Consider the following 13863-nt stretch of genomic DNA (forward strand, 5'->3'; position numbering starts at 1 on the left):
CAACGATGGGGCACCATTCCTTCCACTGATTTCAATGAAGGATCACCATTCTTCCCACCGACTCCAATGATGCAGCATCATTCCTTCCACCAATTCCAACAATGGGGCTCTATTTCTCCAACTGATTCCAACAATGTGGCACCATTCCTCCAACCGAATCCAACGATGGGGCACCATTCCTCCCACCATTTCCAATGAAGGGGCACCATTCTTCCCACCGACTCCAATGATGCGGCATCATTCCTTCCACTGATTCCAATGATGGGGCTCCATTCCTCCAACCGATTCCAATAATGCGGCATCATTCCTTCCACTGATTCCAACGATAGGACTCATGAAACGCGTGGGCTACTTTTTGGACTGTACCCCTGACTTTTAATGGAATAAACAGGGCCGATCCTGGGCAGATACACAGCAAGCTGATGCAGAGGAGGGGTGCTGAAGCTTTGGAACTCACATCACTTGACTTAGCATCGGTGACGGTGGCGCCCTAAGACCCAGTTGTCCTGTCCACACTGACACTCCAATGCCTGCCCTGGCTTGCCGCCTCTGCTGTGCACTGCACTGGTTGCTAGAATTGCCTGCCGCCTGGTGTCTAGCAGCCTGTGACATCAGAGGCTGCGCCTGCCCCAGCATTCAGAGCGCACCGCCTCCGCGCCTAGTAAACTAGCTCCACCCACTTCTTCCATGTTCTTCAGACAGCGTGGCTCAGAGCCAGAGGAAGGGTAGTGGAGCACATCTGAAGAGAGCTGCCTGAACCTGCCTGTGAGTGACTGAGTTAAGCAGCTGTCCACCTGCACTGTACCAGCATAGCACCTGCCAGCTGCCGCTGCCTGACACTATGGGGGTTATTTACTAAAGGAAAATCCACTTTGCACTGCAAGTGCACTTGGAAGTAATGTCACTGTAGACCCGAGGAGGACATGCAAGGAAAATAAACAGCATTTTAGCTTGCACATGATTGAATGATAAAATCAGCAGAGCTTCCACTCATTTTAGATCTACCCCTTAGATTTAGAGCAACTGCACTTTCAAGTGCACTTGTAGTGCAAAGTGGATTTGCCTTTCGTAAATAACCCCTTATGTCTGTTCCAGAGGCTCGGAACTGACCCTCGGCCTCACCCTGTAAGTAAGTTGTGCCATCAAACGCAGCCACTGTGCCCATCAAATAGAGCCACATCAAATGCTGTCACTGTGCCCATCAAATAGTGCCACTGTGACCCCCATCCCACCCGCTCACTGTCTGCCTGGCACTTACCCGGTCTCGGTGGTGGCGCGTGACAGCGGTGAGTGGTGGGACCTTGCAGCGGGTCAGACAGCGGATCCTGTGTCCTCCATGCATGTCCTCCTGATAGGCATCCAATCGTAGTGCCTGTTGGTTCAGCCAATCAAGTGATGGGTAACAGACCCATGCACCAGATTGGCAGAGAGGCGGGTCAGTGCTAGGAAAGTGAACACTCATTCGCTTTTCTAACACACCTGGGTGAACTGCGAGCACAATACTTTGCGCTCACCGTTCACCTTTTATGAAGCCTATTAGAGCCTATGGCTCTAATCAGGTGCTTCAAAAACACCCCCACAGCTGGAATTCAGGCACCCGGCGTTCGAAAAGGGGCCAAACGCCTGAATAGGGGTTGGTTACAGTGGCCATGGATAGATTCATGCCATGCATGAATCTATCCATTATATACAGAGGGGGCTGGCTGGAGAGAGGGGGCAGTTCCCTTGCGCCCCTTAATGGACGCACCGCTCCTGCCCCCTGCCATTGAAATCAATGGGCAGCGCCACCAAAGCGGGGAGGAGTTAGTAAGATGACCACGCCCGTGTGGGGGGCGGCCGAAATATTTCTGCACCCAGGCACCTGTGACCCTAGGATAGGCCCTGAATAGAGGTATCAGGATCAGAAAACGCAAGACCAAAGATCATTCAGCAGTAATCTTGTGCAGAGCTCAGGTTTAAATAGCCTGCTTGGTGGAAGTGAACATGCCTGCATGTCCACAGAACCCTGGAGCCCTTTCATGCTCCATATAAACACTAGACAAGGAACATAGGGCTGCATGCTGGTAGTATCACTTCCTTCCTTCCAAATGTTATTGCACAAACAGAAAAATCTTGCCCACCTTCATCTGAAGGACCTACACTAACGCGTTTCACCCTTTTGGGCTTACCTGTACATCTTTACAACAAAGCATCAAAGGGTGAAATGCATTAGAGGGGCGGTCCTTCAGGTGGAGACAAGCAAGATGTACAGTTTGTGCAATTAAACTTGCTGAAGGAAATGATAATACCAGTGCATGTCTCCATGTTCCTTATCTAAGGTTTATATGGAGCATGAATGGGCTTCCAGGGACTAGCACCTTGCGTGTCCACAACATAAGGAGACAGTCTGAACAGTCTTAGCCCTTGTACACACGGCCGGAGATTCCGTCGGAATGTGTCCATTCGGAGCGTTTTGTCGGATATTCCGACTAACTGCATCGGACTGTTTCCGTCGGAATATCCGTCGGACCAACTTTTCCAACTTGCCGGAAATATTTTCCGACAAAATGCTCCGATCGGACATACTCCGATCATGTGTAGAGAATTCCGATCGGACAAAGTGCCACGCATGCTCAGATCAACTTCCTACACCAAAGCTATTGGCTACTAGCCTGAACGTAGTCCCGTCGTAACGAAATAATGCCATCACGTCGGATTTTCCGACAACTTTGTCCGACCGTGTGTATACAACAGTTTCGGACAAAATCCGACGGATTTGGTTGTCGGAATCTCCGACCGTGTGTACACGGGCTTAGGCTGCGTACACACCAGCGGAATTTCCATCCTAAAAATCTTGGATGGTTTTTCCAACGGAATTCTGCTCAAGCTTGGCTTGCATACACACGGTCACACAAAAGTTCTCTGTACTTTCGACCGGCAAGAACCGCGGTGACGTACAACACTACGACGAGCCAAGAAAATGAAGTTCAATGCTTCTGAGCATGCGTAAAATTGTTTGAGCATGCGTAGGAATTTTTCCGCGTCGGAATTGCTACAGACGAACGCATTTTCGGATAGGAACTTTTTCGGACCGAAAAATAGAGGAACCCGCTCTCAATCTTTTGCTGGCAGGAATTCCGCCAGAAAAAGTCCAATGGAGCGTACACACGGTCGCCTTTTCCGACTAAAAGCTCTCAACGGACTTTTGCTAGCGGAATTTCCGATCGTCTGTACGGGGCATAACAGTCTCACCGCTTCTGAGCTCCATGCATGAAACACAGTAGTGGCTGCACACGAGATAGGGACCTTAGATTGTAAGCTCCTTGAGGGCAATCACTGAAGTCAATGTATAATGATTAAACCACTGCATAAATTGATAGTGCTATATAAATACCTGTAATAAAAATCAATAAGTACATCACAGACAGAAGCTCCAGAGATGAAGGCCTCATAACAAGTCTTGATATGACTTTAGCCAACGGCACATCTTAGCCCTTGTACACACGGTTGGACATTCCGACAACCAAATCCGTCGGATTTTGTCCGATGGATTTTGTCCGAAACTGTTGCATACACACAGTCGGACAAAGTTGTCAGAAAATCCGATCGTACATAACGTGATGACGTTATTTCGTTAGGACGGGACTACGTTCAGGCTAGTAGCCAATAGCTTTGGTCTAGGAATTTGATCTGAGCATGCGTGGCACTTTGTCCGATCGGAATTCTCTACACATGATCGGACAAAGTCCGATCGGATCATGTTGTTGGAAAATTTTACAGCCCAGCTGGAAAACTTGGTCTGTCGATACTCCGACTGAATCAGTCCGATGGAGCCCACACACTGTCGGATTATCCGACAACACGGTCCTATCGGACATTGTCCATCGGAATGTCCGACCGTGTGTACAAGGGCTAAAAGAAACACAAAATTTCAACCCAATACAGACTTTAAGTTCTAAAAGCCAACAAGTTACTTGCAGACCCGACTGATCAAAACATTACGGTGACACAATTACGTCACCATGGGGAAATGCCGATTCCACAACAAGATGTGGCCATTACTGTCTGGCAAAGCATGCTGGGACTTTTTAAGCCCCTTAGCAGCAGAATGTCCATAGCTGACCACTTCAGATGGATCGGACATGGGAGATCAAACACAGGAAGGTCAGGGATATTTTTATAAAGAGGTGTGAGCCTTTGAGACCAGGAAGCAGAATGTGTAATACAGGAGAAGACCTCTCATCCTGGAAGTGGAAAAGATGAGCCCGGAGGAGTAAACACAGGAAAATGCAACCTTGTTTTTTTTTTTTTTTGCTCTGAATGATCGCAAATAGCCGACTTCCTGCTTACCACGTTCCTTAACTGTTTTCCAGGTATGCGGATAGCAAAACAAAAGGCTAAAGATAACTGCAGGACGTCATGGGTGGCTGGACATTACGTTTTCAACATGTTTGGTAGAAGGACTTGTTTTTCTTATATATTAAAACTCTCTAAGGACTTTTGTGCATGCCACATTTCCGATGCGATTGTTGGGCTGGGCTGGATAGGTACAGAGGCAGGAAACGGGCCCAGCTGAAAGTCATTTATGAGCCTCTGTAATTTAAGCTTCTGCCATCATGCCCAGCCGGCAGGTGATGTCAACGGGATGTCCTGCCACACTTCGCGGCCTTGCTGGAGAGAGAATTATTTGAGAGGTGAGATCAGGTTGTCCGCCTCCGGAGCTCCACTGCTATTCATTTCTATATGACGTTATCCTTCAGAAACTGGCCATGTGGGGGCAATAACATTTACACCTGTTACAGCGTGCATGGGGTTAAAAAGGGACTGGGGAAGTGAAATGGGAACATTCTGCATACAAAAAGGAAACTATGGAATATTCACAGCAAGTACAAACTTTAAATCATTACAGTGACTTTTGCAAATTTTACATTTTATGTGCTTATGATGAAACGGGGAGCCAAGCGGGAGTCCACCGGGACTCCGCGTTTTTTTTTTTTTTAAAGCCAGCAGCTACAAATACTGCAGCTGCTGACTTTTAAAATAGTGACACTTACCTGTCCAGCGCGCCCGCGATGTCGGCACCCGAAGCCGATCTCTAGATCGACACTCGAGTGCTGCCGTCGCCATCTTGGGTATGAGAATCAGGAAATGGAGCCTTTCGGCTTCATTTCCCGGTTCCCTACTGCGCATGCGCGAGCCGCGCTGCGCAATGAGGACGGTCCCCGCTGCCTCTGGGATCTGTGTGTTTCCCAGCAGGCAGCGGGGCACTTGCGGGAAGGGGCGGGCACTTGCGGAAAGGGGCGTAAGAGCTATCCCGGAAGTGGGTGCAGTTACCTGGATTATCCAGGTAACTGCACCCCCCTCCCCCCTGAAAGGTGCCGATTGTGGCACCGGAGGGGGGGAGGGTTCCGATGAGCGGAAGGTCCACTTTAGGGTGGACCTCCGCTTTAAAGCTGAAATATAGGTGTGATAGCTATAGACGCTATACTGTAATGGCGGTGATCAGCGACTTACGATGGGACTGTAATAGGGTGCTGGGAAATCTGGCGCCAACAGACACTATCTGGAAAGGTCTCTAACTGACACCGACGCCGCTCGTGAATCTCCCTCTTGATTGGCTTATACATGCAGTGGACACCATTGGCTCCCGCTGCTGTCAAAGTCAGTGAGCCAATGAGGAGAGAGAGGAGGCGGGCCAAGCCGTAGCTCCGTGTCTGAATGGACACGCAGAGCATTGGCTTAGCTCAGGTGCCCCCATAGCAAGCTGGTTGTTTTAAGGGCAGGAGTGAGGGATCGGGAGCGCTGGCGAGGGACTCTGGAAGAGGAGGATCGGGGCTGCTGAATGAATGAATGAATGAATGACTTGTATAGCGCTGCAAATGAGAACTGAATCACCTCAAGGCGCTTGATCCGACCTGCGTTGACTTCCTTCTTAAAAGAAGTAGGTCTTCAGTTTTTTCCTGAAGTCCCGATGGTTTCCTTCCAAGCGAAGGAAACCACTACACAGAGCAGGTAAGTATAACAAGTATAAAAAAAAAAAAACAAAAAAAAAAAAAAAAAAAAAACAAGAGTTTAGTATCACTTTAACATCTAGGAGCAATCAAGGGGTTAACTGCGTGCCTAAGATTGAGTAAGCTGAGCTGCTTTTAGCCACTTTGCAGGGTGAAGAAACAGTCAGATCCCTGACCTGTATACAGAGCCCTGTGTGTATGTAAACACAGGACTCTGTGCTGTAATTGGCTACAGCCAATCAGCAGGTCTCAGCTCTAAATCATTGGGGGGACCTGTTGACAAAATCCCGCTATAGCCAGTGACAGCATGGAAGGAAGCATTTAAAAAAAAGTTTATTTGGACCAAGCTGGACTAAACAAACCATTTCCTTCACTGCTGTGAATTCTGTATAAACATACATACACATACAGTATAAATACATATAAAGTATAAAGCTCTGTGTTACGGCTGCAGGACGGAGGACTTCCTGCCCCGTTCCCAGAACAAATCCGAGTCGGGTTAAGTGCTGATCTGCCATTCGCAAGAAACCTTACAGTTAATTACAAAGCTTCCTCTGATTGGCTGAGGTGGACAGGCAGGAGGAAGATGATGTGATGCTCTCCACCTTACCCCAATCAGAGGAAACCTTGTATTCACTGATAAAACACAAAGCTTCTTCTGAAAGGCTAATCAGCACTATTCCAGGAACAAGAAGGGAAGTCTCTGTTCTGCTGCTGAACACAGAGCTGTATAGTGTACGTAGCTGATGCCACATACAGTTCCATACAGCGCTCCCAGTGGGGGCATCTGGTAGTGAAGGAAATAGTTTGTTTAGACCAGCTTGGTCCAAATGAACTATTTAAAAGTTCAATCAAACCTGGAGCTAGGCTGAAAATGCTTTTGGACACACAGCGCCAGCCACATCAGTTACCTCTAATAAATCATATCCCATATTCTACTGGCCGCTGTAAAAATCCTCCCTCCAGCGACACCAGATACGCCACGCGGCAGTGATATCCAAGCACTGTGGGGGTTAGGAGCAGCAGCTGCAATTGTGCATGGATTGCACCGCTCTCCCTCCCCCTTCCCATTTCCTGATATATACACCTTCACTAGCAGTGACATTTTTACAGTAATCAATGCATTTTTATAGCACTGGTGATCACTGTATAAATGACAATGGTCCCAAAAATGTGTCAAACTTGTCCGATGTGTCCGCCATAATGCCGCAGTCACCATAAAAATTGCAGATCGCTGCCATTACTAGCAAAAAAAAAAAAAAAATGCTATAACTCTATCCCCTATTTTGTAGACGCTATAACTTTTGTGCAACCCAGTCAATATACGCTTACTGCAATTTTTTTTTACCAAAAATATGTAGAAGAATACGTATCGGCCTGAACTGAGAAAAAAAATAGCTTTTAAAAATAAATAAATAAATAGGGATATTTATTATAGCAAAAAGTACAAAATATCGTGTTTTTTCCCCGAAATTGTCGCATTTTTTTGTTTATATCGCAAAAATCTAAAAATGGCAGAGGTGATCAAATACCACGAAAATAAATCTCTATTTGTGGGAAAAAAAGGACGTCAATTTTGTTTGGGTACAACGTCGCACGGCCGTGCAATTGTCAGTTAAAGCGACGCAGTGCCGAAACGCAAAAAAATGGCCCGGTCAATCAGCAGCCAAATCTTCCGGAGCTGAAGTGGTTAAACGCCATCAAAAGTCCCTGGCTGGGTGTGTAGCCACAAGCGATGCTGACCTTCTGTGATAGGAGGCCCCATCGAGCTGGTAAGCGAGCACTTGGTCCAGATTCAGGTGGTGGTGCTCCAGTCAAGATCTCACTCTTGGTGATGGATGGTGGTTACGGAGCAGATGTATTGACAAGCATTCTATACTTACTTTTACAATGTTTACTTTTTTGGACTTTATTTTATTTGGATGGCGCATATTGTTTGCATCATATGGGTGCACTTGATTACTAATTTAGCGCAACTCTGTAGATTTTTGAATAGTATTTATTTTAAAGCCCAACTCCTGGCAAAAAAAAAAAAAAAAAAGTCTAATGCGGTAGGGCTGTGCTCGCACTGCATGAGTTAACTGCTTGTTTTGTCCAGGAATGAACAGAAAGCTTATACTCACCCAAACTTCCGCTCCAGCGGCAAAACGGTGCTCCCCCATGATCCAGAGGTGGACTGTTCCTGATGTCCTCACGTCCAGAGACGTGATGACGTCAGAACAGTCCACTGAACAAGCCTGCTAGACCGCTGAGGGGCAGGAGCCACAGGAACCAGTTTTGTGCTTGGGGGGGTATTCGGAGGATTGGGCAAGTATATCTACCGTATTTAATCGGCGTATAACACACACTTTTTTCCCTTAAAATGAGGGGAAAATCGCGGGTGGGTGTTATACGCCGATCCGCCGCGATTCCCTTGCGATTTGAGCCGTACTCTGAGCCTTTCGGCCTGCCTCGGCCGTACTCGGAGCCTTTCGGCCACACTCGGCGGTTTTCGAGAGCGGCCTCCGAGTATGGCCGAGGCGGCCGAAAGGCTCAGAGTATGGCCGAAAACCGCCGAGAAGCAGGGAGAGCGGCCGAAAGCCTCCGAGTACGGCCGAAAGCCGCCAAGAACTTCCTGGCGCTGCTGAGATACGAAGTACATCTCGGCGGCGCCATTTTTAAAAACAAAAGCTGAGGTAACAAGGCTGCAATGATGGACAGGCTGCAATGACAAGGCTGCAAATGACACTGACAAGGCTGCATTGATGGGCATTTAAATGTAAGTTTTTTTCCTTAAATTTCCCTCCTAAACTTGGGGTGCATGTTATACGCCGGGGCGTGTTAAATACGGTACTTTCCCCAACCCCTAGACCAGGGATATGCAATTAGCGGACCTCCAGCTGTTGTAGAACTACAAGTCCCATGAGGCATAGCAAGACTGACGGCCGCAAGCATGACACCCAGAGGCAGAGGCATGATGGGACTTGGACCTCCAGCTGCTGCAAAACTACAAGTCCCATCATGCCTCTGCCTCTGGGTGTCATGCTTGCGGCCGTCAGTCTTGCTATGCCTCATGGGACTTGTAGTTCTGCAACAGCTGGAGGCCCACTAATTGCATATCCCTGCCCTAGACAAAAACGAGCAGCCCCATTGCAAGGGAAAACTTTTTTTTTTTCCCCAGGTAGCTCCAGTTTGTATGTGTATATATGTAAGAAGTGAACTCACATCTCTACCCAGCCGTGGTCCCCACTCAGTTCGATGGCCTTCATGTGCTCTCCGGCCGAAATGTACATTTCAGCAGCTGCTTTTGGCTCCCGGATGTTTCGGGCCCAGTCCGCCTGTTTGGTGATGAGATTTTTGGTCTCTTTTGGATCTCCGGAAGCTATGAAATCCTGAGGAAGAAACATCTGTCAAGGTCTACTAGATACCGCACAGGATAGCTACACTATAATAACATTACATTGGAGTTGTCCCACCCCCTTTTATTCCTATAAAAGCCTCCACTCTTCCGGTATTAATTTAGTTGACGAAAATATTTTCGCCATAGTTTGGCAAAAACTAAAATAAAATTACATTTCAATTGCAGATGTCTAAAATACGACTAAAACTAAAACGTCATTTTACTCAAACAGACTAATGACTAAAACTAAATCAAAATTTGCCATAAAAATTAACACTGCTTCTGGGAAGGCTTTCCATAAGATTTTGGATTGTGATAGACAAAAAAGGCCTGTAATTGTTGTTCCAATTCATCTTCCAGGTGTTCAGTAGGGGTTCAGAACTCTCAAGTTCCTTCACACACCAAACCATGTCCTTATGGATCCACAACCGCTTTACTGCTGTGGTAAATCCAATATTTAAACGTGTATCCCATTCTACCATCAATAACCACAACTGAAGGCTTACTGTAAACATAAGACCCTCACATTAGCACAGAAGACCTCATTTATGACAAAACGCGCTGGTCGGAGCCATATGTTGACGTCATCACGTTCCTGGAAGTGGATCCGGAAGTGATGCTGACCCGGTCTGGATGCTTGTTTTTACTGCACAGTGACTCTTCTTGCCGATGTAAGTGCATTTTATGTGTATAATAAACTTGCCCACTGGATTTTTACACTAGTTGAAGCGCTTGGTCTCCTTTCTTTGAACATGTGCCGATACAGTGGATGCTGATGGAGGATACCACTGGGCAATTGTGTTCCTTGGGAGGGCCGAGTCCTGCTGAATGGAACCAAGATGTGTGCCTGTGATGGACCAGTTATGCTATATATGACTTCTCTATAATACCAAGGTTACATATATCTGGTAAGCCTTTAGTTGTGGCCATTGGTAGTGGAGTTCCTTCCTTGGAGTGGGATACACATTTATATATTTTTGGCACTTGGAAACTTTTTCAATTATTCAGTGTGGATCATTTCACAAGTGGGCTCAATTTAAAGATTTATATATTATAAATTCATATTCTAGAGCAGGGGTCTCCAAACTGTGGCCTGGGGGCCAGAGGAAGCTTTTTGCATGCTTATATCCGGCTCTTGGGGATTATTCCGCCCACTGTTAGCAACAGTGCCGCATAGTTCTTCCTCCCACTTACACCGACAATGGGGCACTATTCCTCCCACTGACACAAATGATGGAGCATGATTCCTGCCACTAACACAAATGAGGGGGCACTATTCCTCCCATTGACACCAATGATGATGCACCATTCCTCCTACTAATACCAATGATGGGACACAAGTCTTCCCACTAAAACCAATGATGGGGCACTATTCCTCCCACTAATACCAATGATGAGCCACTTTTCCTCCCATTGACACCAATGATGGGGCACTATTCCTACTACTGACACCAACGATGGGGCACTAATCCTACCACTATCGTCAATGATGGGGCAACATTCCTCCCATTTATACCAACGAAGGGGCATTATTCCTCCAACTGATACCAATAATTGGGCACTATTCTTCCCATTGACACAAATGATGGGGCATTATTCCTCCAATTGACACCAACAATGGGGCACTATTCCTCCCCTTGACACAAATGATGGGGCGCTATTCCTCCCACTGACACCAATGATGGGGCACTATTCCTCCCACTGACACCAATGGTGGGGCACTATTCCTCCCACTGATACCAATAATGGGGCACTGTTCTTCCACTGATACCAATGATGGGGCACTGTTCTTCCACTGACACCAATGATGGGGCACTATTCTTTCAATACCAACGATGGGGCACTACTACTACCCCTAATACCAATCATGGGGCATTGTTTACACCATCTGACACGGAACATTTTCTACTCGTACTGACACAGTCCGCCCTCCCCCCCCCCCCTAAAGTTTGAAGGACAGTAAACTGGCCCTTTGTTTAGAAAGCTTGGAGACCCTTGTTCTAGCGCAACACAATGTATATGTATAACATAGTTTATTCATTCCTGATATAGATGTGACAAAGGAGTCCACCACTGTCTGTGTCCTAAACATAAGTTGTGCTTCAGTGCTACATTAGGAACTGTAAGTACCAGCGGGTGTCGTCATGCCACGTTTCCTTTAAGATAAGCAGTTCAGCATTTGATGAATGGGTACCTTGGCATACTCAAACATGCGCAGGTCAGTGTACATAGCCATAGCTCGGTTCTCTTGCCCACCCTTCTTGTAGAGCTTGGCGGCCTCGTGGAACTTGCCCTGATAGGCGTAGACATCCGCCAGGAACAGGTCGTCGTTGGCATCTCCGCGTTTTTTACGTTCCTGGGAGATATAAAAATTATTTTTATCGCATATTTATAGCACTTTCCAAACAAGTCGACCCCGATATGGATAAACTCTTCTTTTTTTTTATCTCAATTAATCTTAGTTAACAGTCCTTGGTAGAATAAGGCCTTAAAAGAACATGCAGACCCTAACTGAATGTTATTTAGCTTGCTAAAGGACGGCGTATAACAAACAAATAAATAAAAGACTTGTTTGCTAATTTATGTTCATCCTTTGTTTTATCTAAGCCCCAGGTCACACTGCTGCGACTTTGCATGCAACTTAAAGTCACAAAGACACGTGAAGCCGCATGGCAAATGAAAACCCATTTATTTAATTTGTGGCCACTCCAATCAATGCAACTCAAGACACAGCGACTTAAAAAAAAAAAAAAAAAAAAAAGGTTGCTGCACTACTTTGATGCAACTTTCATGCGACTCGAGTGCCACAGACTAATCAAGTTGTATGAAAGTCACAAACAAGTTGCACTGGATATCGCAAGACAACAAGGTCGCAGCAGTGTGAACTGAGCCTTAGTGCTGTTGATCTCATGCAGCCTCTTCCTCTCCACGGGAACTTCAGCAATGACTGCATGGCATTTCTCAGGGCTTGTTTACTAATGGTGACAACAGTGGGCCATGCCGGTCAAATGGGCATCAGTAGGGTCACAGCGCAGAAGAACAATGACAACACCACAAGCTATTATTTTAATGAACTCTGCAGCTTTAAAGAGAATGAAAACGGCATTATATGTAAAGCTTGTGGGGGGGGGGGGGGCTTCTCCTCCCAACCAATCAGGAAGCGGGTCCTGAAACCACAATCGGGTCTCAGGACACACTTCCTGTTCAGCCGGAAGGAGAAGTGACGGCTCAGCTCTTCCTTCCCTCTGCCTACTAAGGTACGCCCTCTGCTGCTCACCACCTTCCTGTACGACTCATGTTGGGGGGGTCGATCACTGCACTTCTGTCCTTCTCCCCTGGAATATTGAGCACCGGCTGCCACTGCTCCTGACCTCACTTTGTGTGCATTACGATTTCTTCTCCCTTGCGCTCTGTGTAATATGCACTTCTGACCTCTGCACTCGACGTGTTATGCAATCCTGTCATCTGTACTGTGTGTATTATGAACTCTTCTAACTTGCGTTTGGTGCAATATGTACTCCTGACCCCTGCACTCTGTGTGTTATGCACTCCTGTCCCCCACATTCTGTGAATTACAAACTCTTCTCTCCTGTGCTCTGTGCGATACGCACTTCTGACCTCTGCACTCACCGTTTTACACGCTCCTGCCCCCAGTACTGTACATTACGAACTCTTTTCCCCTGCGCTCTGTTTTATATTCACTCCTGACCTCTGCACTCTGTGTTACACGTTCCTGTCCCCTGTAGATTACGAACTCTCCTCCCCATCCACTTTGTGTGATATACACTCCTGACCTCTGCACTCAGTGCGTTACGTACTCCTATCCCCTGTACATTACAAACTCTTCTCCCCTGCGCTCTGTGTGATGTGCACTCCTGTCCCCTATATTCTGTGTATTACAAACTCTTCTCCCCTGCGCACCGTGTGATGTGCACTCCTGTCCCCTGTGAGTTACACACTCCTGTCCCCTATATTCTGTGTATTACAAACTCTTCTCCCCTACGCTCTGTGTGATAATGCACTCCTGACCCCTGCAGCCTGCGCGCTCCTGACCCCTGCAGCCTGCGCGCTCCTGACCCTTGCAGCCTGCGCGCTCCTGACCCCTGCAGCCTGCGCGCTCCTGACCCCTGCAGCCTGCGCGCTCCTGACCCCTGCAGCTGCACGCTCCTGACCCCTGCAGTCTGGTGTCTTAAGCACTTCTGACTCCTGTGCTCTGTGTGATATGCTCGCACATTTTATACCCCCTCTTACTGTTAATGCAATTTTGCCACATGCACAATTCACCTAGTTTTTTTTTCTCTGGGTCCTCAACGCTGACCCGCCCCCCCCCACCCCCTTGCCCAGAAAAATAATTATTATCCATGGCCTTGCTTTCAGCTGACATATATATCACCCCAGACATGTATGAGGCTGAATTTATAGAAAAAAAATGTAATGACTTGTGAAGAAATACAGAAGTGAACTTCATGTTAATTTGATTTATTTGCAGCGATT

The 13863-nt window shown here is 47.1% G+C and overlaps 1 protein-coding gene across 2 annotated transcripts in view; it reads right to left on the reverse strand.

Annotated features, from left to right (window-relative positions):
• Window positions 1-13863, reverse strand: part of IFT122 (intraflagellar transport 122) — a 112373-nt gene that overhangs the window by 55923 nt on the left and 42587 nt on the right. For both annotated transcript variants that reach the window (XM_077451603.1, XM_077451601.1), the window contains exons 17-18: window positions 11564-11725; window positions 9195-9361 (exon numbers count right to left, since the gene is read on the reverse strand). In XM_077451603.1, the coding sequence (XP_077307729.1) occupies window positions 9195-9361; window positions 11564-11725 (329 nt within the window). The remainder of the gene's footprint in view (window positions 1-9194; window positions 9362-11563; window positions 11726-13863) is intronic.

The sequence above is a fragment of the Lithobates pipiens genome, unplaced genomic scaffold, assembly GCF_037356315.1.
Source record: "Lithobates pipiens isolate NorthernLeopardFrog02 unplaced genomic scaffold, aLitPip1_a1.2 Scaffold_23, whole genome shotgun sequence".
Classification (NCBI taxonomy): Eukaryota; Metazoa; Chordata; class Amphibia; order Anura; family Ranidae; genus Lithobates; species Lithobates pipiens.